The sequence below is a fragment of the Ricinus communis genome, chromosome 7 (genome assembly GCF_019578655.1).
Source record: "Ricinus communis isolate WT05 ecotype wild-type chromosome 7, ASM1957865v1, whole genome shotgun sequence".
NCBI lineage: Eukaryota > Viridiplantae > Streptophyta > Magnoliopsida > Malpighiales > Euphorbiaceae > Ricinus > Ricinus communis.
Window position 1 is genome coordinate 23,994,081 of NC_063262.1, and position 24,182 is coordinate 24,018,262.

Below are 24,182 nucleotides of genomic sequence, written 5' to 3' on the forward strand. Positions count from 1 at the left end.
ATCAACTATCAGCTATTAGCTGTATTGATCAGCTGAACCAAACAGACCCTCTTATTAGCCGCGTTTAGACACATTTTCTATATTTATATGATCATAATTTATGTGCCTTTAACATCCTTAAAAAGATGTTAAAATTTTTTAACACAATGGAAGGCCGAAAAGCTAAGAAAAAAATTAAATCGAGCACATTCTTGGTAAAGCAATGCCCACAATGTCTATTAAAATAATTGACTATAACTTAGAAGAAGGCATGTTGAGAACCTCAAAATTAATAGGAAGATAGAAATCATCATTAGCGAGCATATGTCTCCATTCCAAACAAACATAACTTGGATAGCTAGCATTAATCAACTGAGAGTTCTTAATAAAACTCGTATTGTGATGCTGCAAAATCTGGATGACCATCACTGATTATCAGATTCAATAACAACATTTCTAAAACCCTTTATGCCTATGCTAAATGCCCCAGAGCTCAGCTGCCATAACACTATAAGCTAAGGCTCGTTGTAAAACCTCTAAGCCAATCACCCTTGCTTACTGCCACATCAATTTCTTTGGACAATCTTTCTATCCAAAAAACAAAAATATAGGATAAATTCGAGTCCCCTTAACGAATACCTCAACTTAGCGTAAAGTTTTATGAAAGTTAATCATTCCAAAAGAGCTGCATATCAAAATAAGATATACAACTCAATGATGTTGGTAAGATGAGCAAGAATGCCAATAGTTTCTCAGATGAAAGACCATGTTAATTTATTGCACACATTTTCTAAATAACTTTAGTCGCCATATATATGTCCTTATCGCTCTTCCTCCAAAAAATGTGCATAATCTCTTGCATAACTATTTTTCTTTTTATTTTTTAAAATTTTATGCAATGTATAGATATTATTATAAATTTTAATCAATTAGCATAAAGACTTCAATATAATAGCAAGTTCGTTTTTTATTTTGTTGCACATCTTTAAATAATAATAAAAAAGTAAAATTAAAATTTAATTCTCAATTGTATAGAATACAATGGTTTAATTCTTTAATAGATGCAATTTTATGTACATTTACATTAATCTATATATTCCTCATAAATACAAGTTTTGTGAGAGAAAGAGATGAAACTTTTTTTATTAGGGAAGAGATGGAACTTTATGATAATGAAAAATAAATTAAAAAATAAATTTCAGCGAAGAACAAAATTTTTCCGGAATTTAAATTTTGAAAAGGGAATGACCTCTAATCTGACGGTTCACAAAGAAACAATTCTAGGAAATTTAGACGGTCAAGATCAAACAGCAGTAGTGAAAAAAACATGACCAGCAACGCACAATCTCCCTACAATATAAAACCCGCGTTCAACGTTACTGTACTCTCTTTGCGTTTTTGCGTTACTCACCAAACGAAACGAAACTCTTCACTTGGAGAAGAAACTCCTTTCCATATCGGACAGTACACGCCGCGGATAAAATCTACGCCTCTCTCTCTCTGTAAACTACAACGACGCCGCCTCATCTGCTCCATGTAGGTTTTATCTCTCTCTCTCGCAGTCTCAGGTTCACTTAGGGTTAGTTCGATACAACTTTTAGTTAGGGTTCATTTGTTTATCCGTCATCATGCTTCAGTTTTCATAACAGCATAGTTATTTGTTTCGAATTTTGGATCTGATGTTATCAATTGTATAGTTTTGTGTTGATTATTGCTATTATTGGTGAACTTGAGTAACTAATTAGTTCTTGCTTTTTGTAATAGTAATTAACTAACCTAAGCAATAAGTTTTAGGTTAGTTTTTTACTCACATTAATTTGATTGGTGAAATGAGATATATTATCCATTATGCTCAATTATGCACTACTTTTTTCCTATAACGGTGATTTACTTACCTAAGCAGCAATCTCTAGTTTAATTCTTGCTCACGTCAATTTGATTTTGGCAAAATCGGAAGGAATTTAAAACATTGCATCATTGATTTTTTGTTTCTATATTATGGTTGTGAGACACAGCTAATATATGCATGTGACTATGTGCTGCTGCAGCTTTTACCCTAGAGATAGAAGTTGTTTAATTGAATATGGGAGATAGTGAGATGATAGTTGCTGAGACATCTACGGTCACGGAGTATGCATCCACTGGATATACTACTACTGCTGGTTATGGTGGTGATACTGCCTCGAATGTTGTTCCTGATTCTAGCGTTTATTCCACTGAGGGTACTGGAGGTTTTTCTTCTTCTGCTGATGCAGCTTATACTATGCCTGCATATGCAGATCCTAGTTCTGCTGTACAAGGGATTCATGCCAATGCGGCATATGAGACTAAGCCAGATATTGGAATGGGCACTACTAGTGAGAATGCAGCTGCTACTCAGGCACCACCTCTAGCTGCTGGTTACAATTCTTCTATAAATGGCAATATTGGTATTGAAGCAGGAATTACATCAGCTGAGAATGGTATTGCTGCAGATATGGGTGGGGAAGGTGCTGCTGCTGGACAACAGTTTGCAGATGGCTCAGGTGTGTATTCTGCATTATATTGTGGTTTCTATGCGATGCAAGACTTTAAGACCTCTGATATAGTCATAAGCAGCGTCAGTGCTTCTGACATCAAGTTTGCAATATGATCATCTGTCTCTAAGTGGACGCTTAGCTGGTTTCAACTTGTTGGCAACAATATTAAATCTTTCTTGTTTATTGTTTTCCTATTTATTCACTAGTTTTATCCAGACAACAGAAGATTTGATGTTAGCTTAGCAATGTAAATACAAGCTTTTGCAATATCTATTCACTCCTTTGTTGCCCTACTTCTATCATTCTTCGTTCATGAAATATGCCTTGTATGCTATATTTCAATGGTACAATTGTGGATTAAATCTCTGTCCCTCCGTGTGTGTGTTCCATTTGAAGTGCCTATAAGACATTGTAAAACCTTTTGTGGGGATTCGTCTTTCCATATGAAGCAGGGGAGAGGGTGGTTGATGAAATGCAATAGAACTTGTTAATTCAAGTATTTGATTCCTGCTCCTTTATAGTTCACATGGTACCCTAATTCGTCTATTAAGCTTGATTATTGATCAAATTTGTGGAGAAGTGCATATATGATATAATGTCAGCCCTCATTCCATAAAAAATTACAAGATCCTTATTTGAAGCACTTGACTCCTTATTTCAATCATGACAGACACCATAAGTCATTAGTTTCATTGGCTCTGCAGGTCTTATAATCAGGGACAAGGAGTGTAAACTCTAATTCTATGTCTCTATAAGCTACTTCTAGATCCTGGTTAATTTCATACAGTTACAGAGTTTATTTCTAAACCTGTTAATGGTGGCAGTCCATGTGTAATATTTTTATTAAGTTGTTTTGTTGTGCTTCTTGCTAGCTTGGATATTTTTCTCCAGAGTTTCTCCAAGAAATGTTATGTTGACCATATCTTAGGTGTTCCACTCATTTTATTCCTTCTCTTGCTGTAGTGACACCAATGTCAGGTGAAGAAGAGCGATTGTGGAGTATTGTGAAGGCTAATTCCTTGGACTTTGATGCATGGACTGCCTTGATTGATGAGACAGAGAAGGTGGCAGGGGTATGATATTTCAGATTTATGATGAGCTGCAAGAGCCTGAGTGCATATTTCTTTTTTCAACAAAATATTAATTTCCGGAAGTGGATCATTAGCAGGTTCACTCTTAGGACATACTTCTTGTTGGTCACAGCGCCAGCTGTCCTTGAAATGACTGCATGCGCATCTTATGACATTGGGTACTGGAATAATTAACAGGTCTTGATTAAAGTAAAATCTGGCGTTACTAAGTTAAATTAGTTTCTGGATGGGTAAGTTAGTTTCAGGATGAGAAGTTAGTTTCAGGATGGGAGGCAAAATGATATTACACATGCAGCCAGCTACTATGCATTAAGATTCTGTGTCTTTCAACACTTCAATTTGTACTTGAAGGGAAAAGTTTGACGAAATCCAAGATTGATAGGATTCTAATCTGAGATTGAGATTGAGTCTACAAATCAATTAATGTTTTATATACCCTAGACTCCTGATTTTTTATAGTTTTAACATTTTTTGTTGAAATCTGATGCAGGACAAGATATTGAAAATTCGAAAAGTATATGACGCTTTTTTAGCTGAATTCCCATTGTGTTATGGTTATTGGAAGAAATATGCAGATCATGAGGCACGCACTGGTTATATGGACAAAATTGTGGAGGTATATGAACGAGCTGTTCTAGGGGTGACATATTCAGTGGACATGTGGTTGCATTATTGCATTTTCACCATAAACACATATGAAGATCCAGACACTATTAGAAGGTAATAGCTGTTCAATCACCTGTTAATATTGTTGGAATACATAATCATGATTCCGTGATTTCCTGTGTCAAGAATCTGGTGATTTTGTTAATTCTCTAACATGATTTCAGTATGCCTGGAACAGTGATTGCTCACATTATGGCGAAAGGTGTGATGGGAATGCTTTAGAAATGCATTTTCTGATGTGCAAACCCTTGGTTTTGACGCTACTCTATGGGTAGCTGTTTGAATTTTCTTTAGGATGTCAAATCTGTTTTCCTGGCGTCATTATACACCTTTCCTTCTTCAATGGTCTGCGTCATAGTAATATAGTTATTTTGAATTATTGCTGTATTTATCTTTGAACTCTGAGGTGCATCAATATGCAAAATGCTGCTGAGAAGATCTCGTCCAGTTAAGGGCTAAGATGGCCTCATTCACTGCTCCATTTCAGACATAGTATGGTATTTAAAAGGAAGGTAAATGTGGCATTTGGAAGTGTCATGCTGTTAGAGTGAATTGTTCCTTCTCCTTCAACATTAGTGCCGATGTCTCCCTTTATGGATGTGTCAGTGTTGGCTGGGTATGTGTCTAAATTTATATCTTGACAATGTTTTCTTTTGATTCAGGCTTTTTGAGCGAGGATTAGCTTATGTTGGAACAGATTATCTGTCATACCCCCTGTGGGACAAGTACATTGAATATGAAGAAATGCATGCAGAATGGAGCCGTGTTGCCATGATTTACACAAGGATATTAGAGATTCCAAATAAACGGTTGGATGATTTTTTCAATAGGTAAACTTTTCTTTGTTATACCTTGCAGTCTGCACAAGTGACTCCTCTTATGGCTTATTAAAGTGTAATGCTTCATAGAAGAATGTTTGCACATTTATTCATGGTAAAATAAGTGGTTTTTACATATTAGCATTTTCTTAGATCTGTTCATGCTATTTCAGATGTTGGAGCATGAATGGGTCCTAGCAATAAGGCTGAAGATCCCATATTGTTTCTTAGAATTTTTCTTAATGGCGCCGCTTTGCCCCTCGTTTGTGTTTGTTTTGTTATATTGCTTTGGTTTTTGTGGTGGCTCTGATTTCTTTGTTATTAATTAATGTTAAAGATCCATGTGCATATACTATGTTGCATAATATATCTTCTAATTTTTCTTATGCACCTTGTTGCTGGTCTTACAGGTTTAAGGCTTTTGCTGCAAGCCATGCTTTGTCAGAATTAAGGACTGCTGAGGAAGCTGCTGCTGCTACGGTACTCCCTGTTTCTTCAGTGGGTGGTGACCAAGCAAATGAGGGCGAAGTTCATCCTGATGCTGCTGAACAGTCTTCCAAACCTGCAAGTGCTGGCTTAACAGAAGCAGAGGAGCTGGAGAAGTATATCGCTGTTAGAGAAGAGATATATAAGAAAGCTAAAGAGTTTGATTCTAAGATATGTGATTTTGAAACTGGTATTAGGAGGCCTTACTTTCATGTGCGGCCCCTTAATGTTGCAGAGCTTGAAAATTGGCATAATTATCTGGATTTTTTAGAAAGAGAAGATGATTTGAACAAGGTATTTGGTTTTGTTTGCTGTTCATCCTTGACTTTATTGTGCTTCCTTAGTTTTTAGTTGTTATATATTGACTTACAGTTAAGTAATATCTGCTGCATCATATGCTTTATTGGCTAAACCGTTGGATGAAGCTACTTTTTAAACCGGAAATTGAACTGAGACTAAAGCATGGGCCTTCGATTTGGTTTCTTTAAGGCTAAGTACTTCAAACCCTCATTTGTCAATGGACATTCTAGGTTCAAGTATGTGTTGAGATTTTATTCTTCTTAAAATTCATATGTTATGCATGCAGGTATCTTCTTGTCTTCCTAACCATCTATCTATCAGGCAAGGGGGGTCCCTCCTTTCGTATTTGAGGGGCCTTTCTATTCCCCAATGGAGTATTTCTTATGCATATCTCCTTAGTGTTTTATGTTCTCTGTTTTGCTAATATATTGGTGGGTTCTCCCATCCTTTCTGGGTTATGATGTTGTATTTTTGTGAATCAGGTGGTCAAGTTATTTGAAAGATGCCTAATTGCTTGCGCCAACTATCCCGAGTATTGGATACGATATACCTTGTGCATGGAAGCCTCTGGGAGTATGGATCTTGCTAGCAATGCACTTGCTCGTGCAACTCAAGTTTTTGTCAAGGTATGAAATTCCATTTTTGGAATGCGGTCCTGGTACTTTATGGGATCTTTCTTGTTATTTCAGTTGAGATTAGTTAACTAATGACTAGACATCAACCAGCTATTTTATTTTATTTTTATTGAGTGACAATTTGATTTGGATTTTGGTTATATTTGCTTTCGCATTTGTTTTACAAACATTTTGGAATTAGGTTAGTTGCAATTCGCCCCCTGATTTTTGGCCTATTGTACTAATTCTTCTTTGTGCGTTTTTCTTTTTTTGCAAATACTAACACATCTCTTCTTGTTTTTACCTAGTATCTATTCCCCTCCGATCTTAAACAGTAGATTTTCACCTTTAAATGCTTGTGAAATGTCAAAACTGAGGGATGAGTTAGTAAGAAAAAGATAAAATAATAAAGAACACAAGGACGAGTTAGTAGGGATGAGTTGGTAAGAAGAAAATAAAATGAAAAGAAGACAAGGACAAGTTAGTACAATATGCCAAAACTTAGGATGCACATTGTAATTACCTTTTAGAATTTTATTTACTTAAAGATATACTTCACAAGGCTTTGTTGAAACTAAAATCAATTGGAAAAGGAATATGCCTCCTTCCATTAATATGTAGGTTATTCTTATTCTTAAATTATTCTATGCTTTTGATACATCATTCTGGATTTTCTGTTTGGTATTAATCTAATCTTGAGGAAATGTGGCAGTATTAATTTAGAATTCTATGCTCTTTATTCATAGAGAAAAATATGTGTTTTCAATCTGTCATTTGATTTGAGTTCTTCGTTTATTCCTAAAATTCAACAGAGGCGACCAGAGATTCACCTTTTTGCAGCTCGATTTAGAGAGCAGAATGGAGATGTACCTGGTGCCCGAGCTGCATACCAACTTGTACACACTGAAATTGCACCTGGTCTTTTTGAAGCAGTTGTCAAGCATGCAAACATGGAACATAGGCTGGTGAGATAATGTCAGCAAGTTCTTAATCATGAAGCATACAGATATGAGATGTATAATTTACTGTCAGTTTCATATGGTTGCAGATGTTTTCACTTCATTTATTTTACATGCAGGGAAACCTCAAAGATGCCTGCTCTTTATATGAACAAGCCATAGCTATAGAAAAAGGGAAAGAGCATTCACAGGTGTTGCCAATGCTATATGCACAATACACCCGGTTTCTATATTTGGTATGTTGGTTTGTGCTGTCTATGCGTTCTTTATGTTTTAGTATAGAATTTTAGTGCTTGCTGCCCTAGGGGAGTTTAGATCAATTTTATATAAGTGTCTGTCTTTTGTTCCACATCTACCATTCCTTTGCATTATCTTCCTGAAGATGAAACCCAGATGCATGATTTTAGGAAACTAGTCAAATTATTGAGCTCAAAATTTAAGTGAAACCAGACCATATTGTATAATGACTGGTTTGCGAATAGGTAGACCAGGGTTGTATTCTGTCTGTAAATAATATTAATACTGAAACTGGGAGGTCAGAAAGTCTTTCATTTTGTCAGCATCAGTTTGTGGTTAGGCTTGATGCAATGATAGAAATGTTCTACTTGCAACCAGGAAAAATGCGTGTTGGAAGTGTTAAGAGCAGTTCTTTCATGGCAAAGTTGAAGAGTGGTACTGTTAACCCGTCTTTTTGGACTTTCCCTGTGAAGGAATCTTAATTTAGTGGCTATTCTTGATGTCTTTGTTTCTAGAATATCTTACAAGTCGTTTGTGCTCCATTTATCAGATAATACATATCTATATATCTATATATATATATATATATATATGCACGGATGCATATATATGTTGTGTGTGTGTGTGTGTGTGTGTGTTATGTTGGGGTTGGAGAAGGAATTAGATTGTGTCTTGTATCTTAGAGAAGTAGTTGAGTTTCTTTTTTAATCCTTTTTTCTCCTGTTTAATCTCCAAGGCCTTACTTCCTTATGCCCTTTGTCTGGCAATTATAATTTTGAGATTTTAATGACGTGTCATATTCATCTTGCCTTTTTTCATGCCATTTTGGTAGGTTTCTGGCAATATAGACAAAGCTAGGGAAATTCTAGTTGAAGCCCTTGAGAATGTCCAATTATCAAAACCGCTTCTTGAGGTTTGTTATCTTGTTATTTTTTAAACTTTCATTTGTATCATGTTTCTTGCAGCTAATATATCTGTCTTTCTAAAAAAAATAAAATTTATGTGCAGGCTTTTATACATATTGAGTCGATTCAGTCACTACCGAAGCGAATTGATTATTTAGATTCATTAGTTGATAAGTTTGTAATGCCCAACTCAGACAGCCTCAGTGCTGCAAGTGCTACTGATAGAGAGGAGCTATCTTGCATTTTCTTGGAGGTAGTTTATTTATTTCTTAAATTTTATTTTTCCCCTTCTCCTCCCTCTAGACTGAAAAGTATGGATTAGTTCTCATCTTGATTTGGCTTATTGACTTGATTAAACTTCACATGGCACTAGCTGGTAAATTTTACATTTTGAATTCTGATGTCATTGCCATTATTTCCCCAACCCCATCATTTTTTGCCGTACAAGTTCTGCTACAAAAGGCTGTTACTTCAATTAGGGTGTATTTAGAATTGCTGTTGACTAATGAAAAAGCAGTTTCAGGATTTTTTTTTGATTTAATATATTGATTTTTTAAAATTTTTATAAATTGCTTCTCTCGAACTTGCTTTTGGGAAAATCATCAATTTACCCCTCAGTGTTTGCATTATTTATTTGTGGCCTGATAGATGACTGTTGTACCCATAACTTGGAGATAAATTTCCATCTACATATTTTTTCCCATCCAATTTTAAGTTTTATTCTCTTTATAGTAAAGAGTGTCATCTATATTCTGCTTAGGTCACTGTTATTTCTGTTGGGCCATCCATGTGTATATCCTGTGGCTTTGTCATTATACTGACAGCAAACATAATCCCTGCCAGCAGTGCTCATATGGAAAATACTGTCCTATCTATTGTATTGAATGTTGATACTGGTGTCTGAATATTATGCTTGCATGCGTCTCTTTGCATCTTGTGTGCTGGTGATTCTGTAAACCAACTATATTTTTTTCTTTTTAAATTAATGGTTCTTGTACATATTGACCCTCAAAAGCTCTGACACATTACATTGAAACTTATGTTCTTATGCTACTTAACCTGATGTGTATACATGACATTCCATTTTTGTACTTCTATTTTAGCCACCATATAATCTTTAGATGGATTTTATATATGCATTTTGTATGGTGGCTGCCCTAATAAGATACTAGGTCTAGGTTCAAAAAGGGTTAAATGGTTAACATAATCCTCATTCTCACCAATAGTTGACTGACTTCTCTTTTTTGCTTACAGTTTTTGGGTATGTTTGGAGATGCACAATCTATTAAGAAGGCTGATGATCGGCATGCCAAGCTCTTCCTACCTCACAGGAGCAAGTCAGAGTTCAAAAAGCGCCATGCAGATGATTATCTAACTTCAGATAAGTCAAAAATAGCAAAACCTTACGGTGATGCTCCTTCACCTGTGCAGTCTCTTATGGGTGCTTATCCAAGCACACAAAATCAGTGGGCAGCTGGTTATGGTGTACAACCTCAAGCTTGGCCGCCAGCTACACAGGCACAGATGCAACAATGGACTCCTGGCTATGGTCAGCAGGTGATCTTCCTTGCACATTGTTATACCTTGAAGTTTATGCTCTTGAAATAGTGGAGTTTACCAAATGTTCTCTTGTATTAGGATGTCTAGTTTCTGATCTTTTTCTTTGGGTTGCGTTTCAAGTAACAAGCAAGAACTTCAGGACCAAATTTGGTGCCTTAGCCTAGTAGTAAGGTGAGATTAGTTTGAGACGGGGCACCAGGGTTTGAATCTCACAAAAGTAATAACATCCCCTCCCCTTTACTCAAAAGAGGAAAGAAAAAAGGAATTTTGGTAGTATAGATCTATTTGTAGTCAACTACAAAAGCTATTATATAGAAAGTTGAATGTTGTTTTTCTGAATATATAGTAGGGCCATATAGAGATTGAGAATATTAAGTCTTTCAGATTTGATGCACATCAACATTTCCTAAAGTTATATTTCAAAGGACTAGAGGTACCATCATCTTGATTATGAATTCAAATTTTACAGGGGAGGCTCTCTCTTCCTCTGTGCAGCTGTCGTAGCAATTACTATGTTATGGCATATTTGACATTAATTTCTTCATTTTTCTTTTTCAATTCCCCTGATGTCATCAGCAGTACAGTGGTATACCTTTTGCCTTAGAAAGATTTGAGATATAGTAGCAATCTGATGTATTGGTTTGTTGTGCCAGCTCATCTCATATCAATATACATAATTTGCCTTATTTTTCTCATGGCATAGGTTTTAACTAAGAGGATGACAAGATAATGGGATGATATGCCTAGTATATGCCTTCTTTCTGGTCTATTATCAATCTGGCTCAAATGATTTTTTCTGCATTGCCATGTGTAATTCTATGATCTCTTTCTGAGTGAAACATGGTTAAGTAAATGTGCTAATATGGTAGTTACCAGGGTTTCTTTTTCTTTCTTTTTGTTTTTTTTTTTTTTTTGTTTTTTGTAAAGTAGGACTTCTCTTTGCAGATAGGTCATCTTATATGCTCCCTTCTAATGAAGCCTTTTCTTATGTTAGTGATTCCAGTTTGCTTTTTCTACCATTTAAACAAGATAAAGTTCTGTTGCAATCAGTGTTGTGATTTGTGCAATGAGAGTGTTGTTTTTTCTTGTAATAGGCAGCATACAGTACATATGGCAGTTATGCAAGCAGCTATACTACTCCACAGGCACCTACTTCTGCTGCACAAACAGCTACTTACGGTGCTTATCCTCCAACATATCCTGCCCAGGTACCAAAAAGTTCAGATTTGCTTTCTATTTATTTCTTATAACTGCATACAGTTGTTTTGGTAAATAAACCAAAACCTTAAGTATGGATCAATTATAATTTAATCTATCTTTTATGTTCGTACATGCTACAATTCTGAACCCTAACCTAAGGAAGAAGTTCAATTTGGATACTGGATGATTTTATTTTCCTTAAATTCATGCTAATTTTTTGTGGACTTTCACTAATGAGGTGTTAGAAGAAAATCTTATCAAGTAGAAAAACATAAACGAATGATAAAAAGAATTCAGAGAATCTACTAAGGTAGTTCCTTCTTTTTTTTTTTTTTTTCCCGTTTTCAATTGATAATTCTTAATTGGTTTTACCATTCATTTAAGTGACAGGTGACATTGTAAATCACCGTATACACTAGGCCTTTTCTGCACTTCATTTATCTTTTTCTCTTCATTCATATAATGATAGGAAAAATTGCGAACTTAGATACGGGCTTGTTAAACAAAGAGTTGGCTTTTGTGTTGGATAGGTATGATTCCCTTAGATGTGTTTTAAACAGCACAAAGTGAGTTTATTAGAGCTGTACTATTATCCAACTCTGGTGGAAACCTCCATGTTTGTGTTGTCTCAAAAATCAAAACCCCATCAGAGCACTCCATAACGGTTTGACTTTCCCATGAGGATTCCATAAATAACTGCATTGGGTTACTGCCGACAGTTTAATCTTATGCGTGCTACCTGAGTAGGTTTTTCATCACCTTCGCAAGCAAAATAACATTGCTAACCGTGGTTGGTCGGAGCACCTGTAAATTTTGTATCAATGCATACCTTTTGTACAAGTGATGTATTCTCTGCCAATCAGATGCAGTTTTCATTTTCCATATTGAATCGGCTATAATTATAGACTTGAGAGTATTTATTTGATTATTTTTTGGTCCAAACGACAATGTTCACTGATTTCAATTTTCTAATGCTGATAACTTTGTGATATTTCAGCAGACTTTTCCCCAACAAAGTTATGCACAACCGGCTGCTACAGCCACAATGGCCCCAGCTCAGCAGGCGGCTTCTGTTTCACAGCCCTATTATGGGAGTTACTACTAAGCTGGCAGGACTTTGCCCTGTTGTTTTTCCTCGAGGATTTCCATGCTAAACGTTCCTGTGACTTGGCAATTTTTTTTAAGAACATGGGGCAGTGTAGCTGAGATGCAGTAAGGGGGAGAAGTTGAGAGAAGTTTTTTATCTTTTCAGGTGCTACAGTAGCATTGTAGTTAGTATATCATGTATCCTTTGCCATTTCCAGGTATTTTTTCGTGAGGATAGTTCTTTATTTTTTTATTTTTAATTAGTTTTCACAGTTTTTGGTAGGTAGAGCTCAAAAACTGGAAAAAATAGAAGCTTGGAATGTGGTAAAAGTTAATTGTTTACTAATCAAGTCATTCAGTTGCCTTTTATTTGTTAGAAAGCTAACTTGATGGTTGCTTGGGCGGTCCTTTTTTTGCTTGGCTTTTTTTTTCCTCGGGTCTTCTTTTACATGGGAGGTCTGATTTGATTTCTTAGATTGCTTGGATGCTGCCCTCTCTCTCTCTCTCTCTCTCTCTCTCTCTCTCTCTCTCATCACATTATAGTAATACCAAGTCCAGATAATGCGATAGAAGTAAAGAATTGGGTTTAATCAACCAGTCTTAGGGGCCTGTAAAGGTTTTCAAAGAAAGCTTGAGCAAATACTCTTCGCTCTTTTCTTTCCTGAAACAGTTAACAGCGTGTATGCATTGATGCTAATGGAGCTTAAAACAATCGGAAGAAAAAAGCTTATGGATTTTAATTATTATTTTATTCTTTTTTTATGTCCTTGAAATGTGAAAGAAAAAGTAGAAAAGCGGGCCGCTTTGTTTGATTAGAAGGTTTCATTGCCGACCGACTTTGATCTTCTCTTATTTGGGGTGAAAAGGAGACCTTAAATCTTTTGAGACGGGTCGAACGAGAGCATATTTGTGAGGACTAGAAAGATGGTGAATTATCTCATGGCAGGATGAAATTAGAAAGAAACTTTGTTTAAATTCTCTTATCTATTAAAGAAGTGAAGAAAAATGGAATGAAATATAGCAAATATAATTTCCTTTCAGCTTGGAGACAAAGCAAGAAAATAGTCTAACTACTAATTTATCCTTTCTTTCAAAGCTATTATTGTCATTTAGGATATAATAAAAATTATATGCATAAAAGAAGATATGCGGTTGTTAAGTTATAGACAAATTTTTTTATTTCTTCATTTTCAATGGTTAGTTTTTACTTAGTTTTTTAATTTTTTTACTTTTCATTTGAAAAATTAAAATTAAAACTAAAATAAGAGTCGCTCTAACAAAAAAAAAGGATATACATTAGTTTGGATATGCATAATAAAATCTTAAAAAGTAATAATAGAACTGAATACATATGACTGTATTTTCTAAATATATAATTACTAAAATGATGTTTTCTATAATTATAGAAATTTGAAAAATATTTTTCTACTTTTTAGTTTTGAAAAATTATGTTGACTAAATAAAAACTCTACTTTTCTATTTTCTCAAAAAAAAATTTCTAGGAAACATCTTTTCCTAATAGAATTTTCAGTATTTCATGTATTAGTAATATCTATTAATTAATAGTAAAATCTAATACTCATAAAAAGAAAAGACAATTTAAAAATAATAAAAATTTTGTTCATCTTGCACTTTAGTTTTCGTTTTGTCTCAAAAATAAATAAAATTGAATAGCGAGGCTATAATGCATTGCACCCATGAATATAAAAGAGAAAAAAGAAAAAAAGAAAAGCAATGTTGACTATATTAGTCAAGTCCTATAAACTATATTTTGCATAAAAGAGTGCCTCAAGTCAGAGCGTATTTTGCTAATTTTGGTGAAATTTTTTATTGTTTTCTGGTATCTCTCCCATTTCTGTCTTTACAAACTACAAGAAGTAGTTCTCTACCTCATGGATTCTTCTGTACCTACCATAAAACTGAACTGTGGAGCTTCACCTTCGTCATTCTAATAACAACATCATCATCATCATCATCATCAAGATAATAAAACCTCAACCCTTTCATTCATACCTCTCAAAGGTACCTAATTAACTATATTTCGAATTTGTTAAGGATTCATTATTTGGACGGTTGTGATTCTAATCGAATATCGACACTTGTACAGCTATGATTTCATGCGGCCATCCCTAGTTATATATCTTTTCTATTAGCAAATCACAGCATTTTGCAACTCTCTCTCTCTCTCTCTCTCTCTCTCTCCACAGATCTGTCTGTCTAATCTAATCTTAGTCCTCTCTCTACAAAACCCTCTCTCTCTCTCTGCAAGAAACCGTTTTTATTTACAACTCAAAAACCCAAAAACACACGCAGTCATATACATCATAAACCCTAAAAATCTCTGGGTTTAGACCATACTATTTATTGTTGGATCTCTACAAAGTATAAGGAAAAAAAAAGACTTCAGCTTGTTGTATTCATCTACTTATTTGAACGCTTTTGCCGTGCAAAAGCGAACATCTTTTATTGTTTTGTAATAATGGGTAGTCCATATCCGGGACCTGTTAGTGCTGTTCAGGTAATTATCTCTTCTTTATGGATAAAAAAGAAGATCCATGATTACATGAATTTAGTTTCTGATGGTAAGTATAATAACAAAAAGATATAATCTTTTCTTTTTCTGGGTTGTTAGGTGGGATCGTATTTTGTAGGACAGTACTATCAGGTGCTTCAACAACATCCTGATCTTGTTCATCAATTTTATGCGGATGGCAGTTCTATGATTCGTGTTGATGGTGACTCCACCGACTCCGCTTCTTCAATGCTGGTACTTTCTTCCTTTTTAATTTATTGGATTCGACACATTTCTTCCGTTTGTTTTTGTTTTTGAATTATCTCTTTAATTTGGTTTTTGCATTCAAATTGGAATAGTTAGATTATATAGTTACTGAATCCTTCAGAGTCTTAGAGACTTAGAGTTTTTATGTTTGTTAGGCTAAACACTTTCTGATGTTGCCTGTTAACTTTTTAGCATGAATTCATCCATGCGTATGTTTTCTGTTAAGATCATGATCTAGTTTTCCAGTTCAGCCATTACTGCTTTTCCTGTGTTATTTCTGTTTCGTGGGTCCTAGAAAATTTTGATGTTAGTTTAATTATAAACTGTTTTTTTTGCTTATTCTTGTGATAACTAATTTATTAATTTATGCTTCTCTATATGTTTCTGTCCAGCAAATCCATACTCTTGTCATGTCCCTAAATTTTACTGCAATTGAGATTAAGACTATCAATTCTCTGGAGTCATGGAACGGAGGTGTCATGGTGATGGTATCTGGTTCAGTTAAAAACAAGGATTTCAGTGGCAGGAGGAAATTTGTGCAGAGCTTTTTCCTGGCTCCTCAGGAGAAGGGATACTTTGTTCTTAATGATATCTTCCAGTTCATCGATGAAGAAATCATCTACCAGCAACATCAAACTCCTATCTCATCTGAAAATGTATACCAGCAACATTCAGCTCCCATATCTTCTGAGGACATTCATGATACACAACTGAATTCTTCTAGCACTCTTCCCGAGCCTCCAGGTAATATGGTAACTCTGTAGTGCAGACATGTATTAGCAGCTGTGCAGATTAAGAGCACAGATGAATGAAGTAGGTCTTTTATCATATTTTATTGCTTAGTTGAATTAAGGCTCTATAATGTACATCCTATGCAATTATGACATAAAAGTCGCTGAGGTGAAACTAGTTAATGAGATAAAATGTGTTTTTTCTTCGTAGTTAGGTGCATGTATGTTTCATTCTTTTCTATGGGGTTGTTTATTAGATTTAAGTATGGGAGATCTATATGTTTTCATACCTTTGGGCTTTATATCAAGTTGTAAAGCGCACCCTCAATTTTTATTGAAAAGGAAGCCAGATGCAAATCTGTTTAAGTGGCTGCCTTTGTAGTAGCTTCTGATTTTTTTTAAATCCACTTTGCATAATTTCTAAGTCATTTGATGATTGCAGTTTTGCCTTCTTATTATGTTTAAATATTCGCTTTGTAGTTTCTGACTATGTTTTGGAAGAAGAAGCCAGGGAGTATGTGAATTCAGTTCATATAGAAGATGATCCAGTGGACAAGTACAGTCTTCCAGAGCAACAGCAGCAACAAGACTTTGAGACTGAAATCGTAGTCGAAGAAGCTCCTGTTGAGGAGACACCTGCTTCATTTCAAGGTGCTGTGACTATTGTGCAAGATCCCACTCCTACAGCTGCCGCTCTGGAGGAACCTACAGAAGAAGCTCCAAAGAAAACTTGGGCTTCTATTGTATGTACCGACTCCGTTGCTTGTATTTATGCTTTCCTTGGGTTTTATGTAACTTTGCATTTGCGACCTCTGCAAATTTTAAAGCTGCTCTTTAACTCTATTTGTGCATGAGAGATGAGAAGTAGAGAAATAGAATCATAAAGTTCCATTGAGGAACGGCTTTAAATATTGGAGGAACATAACATGTGTGAGTAGTAGGGAGTTTTTGTTCTTGTTGTTTTTATGTGTTGTTCATGTTGTTTTTATGTGTGTTTTTAGAAAGCTGCATAAATTAGTAGGGATACTAACCAATTTTTCTTTCTTTAAATTCTCTGTTTCATTTTCATTGGTATAAACTCGTTAGTTACGGGTTTCTAAGGGACCGTCATCAGTTGTTACTCAGCCACCTGTTAACAAAAGCCCCCCAGCTACTTCCGATTGGAATCATATACAAGAGTCCACATCTCAGCAACCGGACTCTGGGTTGTCTTATGTGCCTGAATCTGGATTTGAAACAACAGACAACTTGGGAGTAGATGAAGGTATTTCTGGACTATTACTCTAAAGATTTGTCTGTTGTTGGCTATTTTAAGCATTCTTGCATTAGCATTCTAGTCAATCGCCAAAGTCAAATTGCAAGAGCCAGTATTTTGATTCTTGCATTCTTTTGAAATTGTTTTCACGGAATGTAAACACGGACAATAATCTCTGCAATGATTTTCTTAACATAAGCAAACTTCTTGAGAAAATTAATATCTGATCACCAAGCATGATGATTTTTCATTGTTCCCTATCTCTCTACAGTCCAATGAATAATGTTGTTATCTACATTGCTTGAAATTTAAACTTGAGGGAACATATACCCAGTGTTAACATAAGATATTCTTCTCTTCAGGGGAACCAAAATCTGTCTATGTTAGAAACTTGCCCTCTGATATTACTGCTGCAGAGATTGAGGAAGAATTTAGAAACTTTGGCAGAATCAAGCCTGATGGTGTATTCATAAGGAATCGAAAGGTGAATCTTTTTTCCAGCATGTATCTTACTGATATGAACTTTGAAATTAGCTGATAACCAATTTATCCACAGGATGTTATTGGAGTTTGCTATGCTTTCGTTGAGTTTGAAGACCTCACCAGTGTTCAAAATGCAATCCAGGTTTGAATGACTTGCTTTTGGTTTTCTTTTCGCTTAATAAATAAGCTTGCTGAGTATGTACATATAGATTACTGTTTCTACAGTTTCTTATGCCCATCCTTAGCCAGCATATCTCTTTCTTCACTTATTACTCAGATCTTTATAGGTCTGCTTAAAATCAATCATTAAACAGATGTTTTCCTGAATGGCCTTTGTGATTACAATTTCACTGTGCCACAATAAATATCATTAGTGCCAAACACAGAGAACCATCCCATCCATTAGAGTTTCTAAAGATGAAAAAAAAAAAAAAATGGAAAACTAAATCTATTTTCATGCTTTGTGAAATCACAGTAAAATATTTATCTGATAATATTATTTTCTTTGTGCTTAAAGTTATAAGACTTTCTTTTTGGGTTGGTGCATCCTGGAATTTATTCATTGTGATTGAAGCTAAATATGAAACAGATGATTAAGGATGAAATAGTTCATATTTGTTGTTCTCATTCAACCCTAAGACATCCTTTTACCATTTATTGAAGCATTTTTTTTCTTAAAGGAGTATTTTGGACATAAATCTTCCTGGCCTAATATTGTCCTTCCTTTAGGCATCTCCAATACAATTGGCTGGAAGGCAGGTCTACATTGAGGAGCGAAGACCAAACAGTGGCATTGCTTCTAGAGGTGGAGGTAACAACAAAAAAGCATTCTCTTGATTTGATTCATTACTTGTGTTTTCAATGACTTATACTTCAGTATGTTTCTGAAAGCTATATATTTTACGAAGTGTTTGGTTATTTTGGTTACTTCTACTAGTGATTTAGTGAAGCATTTGCCAATCTAACAAAATTATCATCCTTCTGGATGGTGAATAATTTCGCTTTAAACAATGTAAAATACAGAATTTCTATTGTCCAAGTTCTTTAGCATCATGTGTGTTTTGTTCTCATGTAATATATGGAGGGCACTGTGGATAATACGGTGGATAGTAGTTGTATGGTAAACTCTATAGTAGAAGGTTTTATGCATCAAGTAATTTTCTCTCAACAGTGTCTAATAGAAGAGAAAATTTAGCCGTAACTCACTGTTTTCAGATGCGGCTACCATTTTCCTTCTGCTATGTTGAGGCTTTTGGTTTCCTGTTGCTTTTTGCAATGTATCATTCATGTTATCACATCCCACCCGCTTGCATTTTATAGTTTGCAACTGTGTTGTAACACGGTATGCAATAAATGGATTAGAAGAAAAAATTGTCTGATTTTCTGTTCTATGGACTACACCAGGCCGAGGTGGAAGGGGAAGAGGCCGAGGTGGTTACCAAGCAGATGCACCAAGGGGGCGTTTTGGTTCCCGTAGCTCCTCGGGCAGGGGAACCAATCAAGATGCTGGTGACTACACCAGAGCAAGAGGCAATGGTTTCTATCAACGGACTACACGATAGGAGAAAGGCTCTTGACAAAGCGTGCGGAGGCAGGAACTACTCAGGCCTAAACCTGATTTTTTTGATCTAAAGTAAAAGTATTAAGAGGGCTTTCAAGTGACTGATATTCCTGGTCGAACATTTTGCTTTCAACGTGTACTTTTTGAGGTGTGCTGTTACAGATGGTGTTAGAGATATCCCGTTGTTTAATGCTTACTGCTTCCGAAGGGTATAGTTGCATTTCATACCATACCCCCTTGAATGGTTTTTATATGCAAATTCAAGCGGGAGATTTTGGGCAATGTAAGCCCTATGTTGTGAGGGAATGTGATGATATGTGGTTTTATGGGTGGGTTTATACAAAGGCTCAATTTTGAACCTTATTTTTATCTTTGGTTCATTAATAAGTTTCCAAGGATGACTAGTTCACCACTGAATTTTAAAAAAAATAATCTTTGAGTTCTAGGTTTACAGGTTTCATAATCATTAAACTGAATCTTATTCCGTTTGAGCTATTGCTTGTGGGGCAATTTCATATTGGAAAACGAAGATCTACATTTTTCCTACACAACAGAACAGCTCATTTTTTCTCCATTTTTCCATGGGAGGTAAGAAGCCTAGATAAGCTGTGTTTCACTTGTCAAACTCTTGATCTTCGCTCAAGAGCTTCAATCAAGCACTTGTGGAAGCCATTAGACCTTCATAGAAATGGGGGGGCATGGCGTCAAAATCTCTTGGCACAACACTCTCATCTTCATCTTCCTCTGTTTCCCACAAGAAGCTAGCATATGCTGCATGTACATGGCTGTAAAACAAGAATTGAAACTCAGCAACTGTAAAACTTTTGGTTTTCTGGAGAAACATTGTTGAACTTTTATATGTACAAGTGATTAAGAAGCACATACCTATCTTCAGGAGAAGCTTGAACTGCCCTTTTGAAGTAGCTTGAAGCTTTATCTAGATCATGATGTAGCTCCCATACTAACTTTGCATATTGCGACAGAATGTCTCCATCTTTAGGATCTGCTAAGATAGCTCTCGAGTAATACTCCTCTGCTCTTTGAAGATCTCTCTTTGTCTGGAGATGAAATATGGTTGTATTTTGTATCAATTCTCACCTAATATGCATACATCAAATATTTGGGTAGTTCTTATATAACCAATTTGAAAAAGACTTTTCATGTCATTCCCATTTAGGTCTGATTCGGATCTCTTCGATACGTTCCCATTCTGTTGAATCAGTTCTTCTCTATTTTTTAACTAGCAAATTCACAGTTTGATTAAATCATTTACACTAGTTTAGACTCTGATACATACTTTTAACTAATTCAAGGCAGAACTTACTTATGAAATCGAACAAGACTAACCTGATACAGAAATTGAGCATAATTCCTGAGAAACAAAGGGTTGCCAGGGTTTTCCTGCAACATCTTCTTATAGTACTCCTCTGTTCCTTGCATGTCTCCACCATCTCCATCTGTCCAATGAAACTCATCGCGGCCACCACCACCACCACCACCACCACCAAAATTACCTGTACCATTCCTATCACTGGTACCGCCATCAATTCCTAGTCCCCTAGCAAGATGCATCTCTTCACTAATCAACCCTCTTTCCTCTTCAAACCCCATATTCCAACTTCTCTCCATAACTAGTCCCAATTGCTCACTACTCAAAACCATGTTCCCCATCTTAGTACTTAAGCCACTATTTTCTGCCACTTGCATACTCTCTTCCTCATCAACCATATCACTACCACCATCATCATATCCTTCTTCTTCTTCTTCAAATCGGCTTCTCAAATTGCAAAGTGAAAAGGACGGTATAGTTTCCAACATCAAGCACTTCTGTCTTCCTGAAATCTTCTTGGGTTGGCTTGAAATTGGGCAATCTGCATTGCTATTACTATTGCAGGAAGAAAAAGCAAGTTCTTCTAAGTTCCCTTCAGAGTGAGCTCGGCGAAGACCTCTACGAGAATTATAGTCAGAGAATTCAGCAATGGAGGGAGAGATAGGAGAGGAGCTGCAAGAATTAATTGTAATTTGATTTACACATCCAATATGATGGTGATGAAATGGGGATTTGTTAAGGCTCTGATGGTGGTGATTGTTGTTGTTGTTGTTGGGGCTGTCTGAGAAAGATGAAAGCAGAGATCCAAGAACTGGTGTTGAAGAGCTCCGCAGCAGCATTATGGCTATAATTCTGCGAAGAATGTGAGCCAAAAACAGATTACATCACAGTAGCTGAAATATTGAAATAAATATAAATTCTGAACATAAATATTAGAATGGGAGAAAGAATCATATACCCTTTCGAGATGCAATCAAATGCAATGACGACCCAGTTGTTGAAAGTAGCAATTTAGACAGACAAAAGATGAAAAAGAAAAGATCACCTCTTTTATAAGAAAGAGCAAGTGTTTGATGTGGAATTTGGTTTTACTTGTCTTTTCTTTTAGTCTCTTATTTATTGCATTTATTTTCTGTGGTGGAGAGAGGCTTGATCTCGTTGGAAGAGAAAAATATCAACTTTTGTTGTTTTGTTAAAAAGCCTGCAAAGAGCACATGATTTATGGTTAGGTGGAGAACAATGCATGTACCTTCCAGAATACATGTTGCAAAGTTGAAAGAGGTTAGGAGAAAAGCATATCCTCCGTTGAATACCAACTTCAAAAATAAATAAATTTCCTCAGTTCTTGGAAGCTTTTTGTTACTTTTGACACGTTTTGTCAGCAAAGTTTTGACAGTTCAAGAAGAAAAGTTGACAACTATAGTACGAAATGTAATGCAGCAGAAGTAGAAGAATGTTAATGTATTTTGCTCTACTTTATCAATTACTTGTATTGTATGGAGAGATGTCCTTCACCATAACAGACTCACAGTGCTTTTTCTCTCATCGCAAATTAAGATTGGCAAAGAAGGGTTCCTTCATTTTCTTATATGTGTGTATCTATTGTTTTTTTTTTTTTTTTACCCATATAGGTGATATTCATTTCATCAGATCGCCAAGACAAAGAAGATACCCACCAAATATTTACATGCTACATACTTATAGAATATGAATCAAATTTTGGAAGAACCAGAAGAACATCAACAGCCAATCCTAGAATTGGTTCCCGGAACTACCAAGAGTAGACCACCATGAACAACCATCTAATGTTCTTTTAAATCCTAGCGGCATCTCTTTTCCTATTAATGAAACCAACAGACGAACTAATAAAATCTCAAAACCAAAAAGTACACAAGACTGCTACTGTCCAAACCTGATCAATTATTCCAGAAAGCTCCTGAATCTCTCTGCCTTCATCCATTTGTATTGGCAGCAGCAGCCAACTTCTTTGGTCGATAACTCCTTCCAATAAAACTCGGTTAAATCCCCTGGCCTTTATCCATCAAAGTAGCAGAACAGATTTGGATGCATTTATTATAAACAGACATATATTTTACATTCATTCAATCATGTTTACTAGAAAGATATGAGTAATTACATGCGCTGTATATATAAACCAACATCCAGAGTTTCTTGCCATTGTTCTGTAGTAAAGTAATGGCTCCGAGGTCACTTTTGCTGGCTAGGAAAAGTACAGTACCCTTTTCTTTATTCTGCAGAAGATGAAGAGCTATTACATATGTGCAAAGTAAAAAACAAAAAGAAGAAGGGATCATCGAGATACCTGCATCGATGAACCATCAGTAAACAGTTGTTATCGTATCTGCATCTCTTGCATTCATTAGATAGTGTCGATGATCTTCAATATATTTTATTTTTTTATTTTTATTTCACTCAAGTCAAATTCAAAAGGACTTGGCAGCTGCAGTTCTGTGCTTCAAAGTTTCAGTCTCCTATTAATTGTGAAAGCACCTCATTGTTTGGAAAAATGTCTTGAGCACACAAACAATAAAATATGTATTTTCCTATTTGTAAAGAATTTTTAACATTTCTAGTTATTGGGTTTTTATATAGCTTTGTAATATTTTAATAAGGTGATTGTTAATATACTCTTTCAATAGTTGAAAAGAAAAGGTTATTGGCCACTCTATTGCATTGCCTACCAACAAAAAGCACAACTAAAAAGTTGGACCAAACTATGTTCAAAAAATAAATATATCAATTTTAAATTTTTTTCAGCAAATAACTTTTTAAACTTGTATGCAAGGATTAAATACATTTAATTTAAAAATAATATTTATTAATTTAGCGATACAATATCTAGTGACCCGTATAATTGGTAAAATTTAAAATTTAAATTTAATTGTCTCAAAAAATAATAAGTTATAGATCAATTTGTTAAGAAAATTAAAATTTAACTTATTTAATTTTTTTAAAAATAAAATTTGACTTATTTAATACTTGTTATTTTTTTATCAATTAAACTAATTTTAAAAATTTTTAAATATATTTTTATATAACGCGTCACTAGATATTATATCAGTAAATTAATAAAATATGTATTATTTTTAATCTTTATATTTTAATTAAAACCTCAACATGTAATTTTATTTTATTTAAAAAAAATAAATTGAGTGTATTTGACTTTTGGATACAAGTTTAGAAAACTATTTACTAAAAAAATTTAAGCTGGATGTATTTAATATATGAATAATGTAAATATAATTCAGAGAGCTATTTGCTGAAAAGAAAATTAAATTAAATATATTTAATCTTTAAACATAGATTTTATGAGGTAAATTGACAATTTATCTATTAATAAATAATAATTTAGTTAATTAACTAAATTAATTTAAATGATTAATCAATTAATAATTAATTAATAACATTATATTAATTATTAATAACAGCATTCTAGTGTAATTCTTTTTTTCTTCTTTTTCTTGCTTGGGCGGAGCTTGTAATTCTTAAAACTTTTTTTTCAGTTACAAATAGTTTGTAAATTTGAGATCTAATCTTTTATTTACAGCCTTATATTCCTTTATGTCAAATCGCCAAATCCATAAGGTTAAAGATACGAAGCA

The 24,182-nt window shown here is 34.8% G+C and overlaps 3 protein-coding genes across 6 annotated transcripts; 2 read left to right on the forward strand and 1 right to left on the reverse strand.

Moving 5' to 3' along the window:
* The first annotated feature begins 1,343 nt into the window (after positions 1 to 1,343).
* On the forward strand, positions 1,344 to 12,789 carry LOC8266712 (pre-mRNA-processing factor 39-2). Of its 4 annotated transcripts, none has more exons than XM_002526500.4 (14): positions 1,344 to 1,515; positions 2,028 to 2,504; positions 3,462 to 3,571; positions 4,080 to 4,309; positions 4,918 to 5,085; positions 5,484 to 5,853; positions 6,342 to 6,485; positions 7,286 to 7,438; positions 7,552 to 7,668; positions 8,502 to 8,582; positions 8,678 to 8,827; positions 9,829 to 10,131; positions 11,229 to 11,342; positions 12,332 to 12,789. In XM_002526500.4, exons 2-14 carry the CDS (start codon positions 2,063 to 2,065, stop codon positions 12,437 to 12,439), a joined length of 2,490 nt encoding a protein of 829 aa, XP_002526546.2. In that variant the 5' UTR covers positions 1,344 to 1,515; positions 2,028 to 2,062; the 3' UTR covers positions 12,440 to 12,789. The 4 variants fall into 4 exon arrangements, with proteins under 4 accessions (XP_002526546.2, XP_015579277.2, XP_048232830.1 ...); XM_015723791.3 differs by having other exon boundaries at positions 12,335 to 12,789; XM_048376873.1 differs by having other exon boundaries at positions 1,362 to 1,558.
* Positions 12,790 to 14,331: 1,542 nt separating this feature from the next.
* On the forward strand, positions 14,332 to 19,592 carry LOC8266711 (nuclear transport factor 2). Its single transcript, XM_002526499.4, has 9 exons — positions 14,332 to 14,938; positions 15,053 to 15,187; positions 15,592 to 15,943; positions 16,411 to 16,673; positions 17,017 to 17,194; positions 17,548 to 17,669; positions 17,742 to 17,810; positions 18,398 to 18,479; positions 19,073 to 19,592. The coding sequence occupies exons 1-9, from the start codon at positions 14,900 to 14,902 to the stop codon at positions 19,228 to 19,230; spliced, it is 1,398 nt and encodes a 465-aa protein (XP_002526545.1). The 5' UTR covers positions 14,332 to 14,899; the 3' UTR covers positions 19,231 to 19,592.
* A 92-nt stretch (positions 19,593 to 19,684) lies between these two features.
* Positions 19,685 to 22,579, reverse strand: LOC8266710. The gene is made up of 5 exons (XM_048376875.1): positions 22,472 to 22,579; positions 21,518 to 21,760; positions 20,577 to 21,411; positions 20,115 to 20,287; positions 19,685 to 20,014 (listed from the first exon to the last, which is right to left on the reverse strand). The coding sequence occupies exons 3-5, from the start codon at positions 21,396 to 21,398 to the stop codon at positions 19,882 to 19,884; spliced, it is 1,128 nt and encodes a 375-aa protein (XP_048232832.1). The 5' UTR covers positions 21,399 to 21,411; positions 21,518 to 21,760; positions 22,472 to 22,579; the 3' UTR covers positions 19,685 to 19,881.
* Positions 22,580 to 24,182: the final 1,603 nt, after the last annotated feature.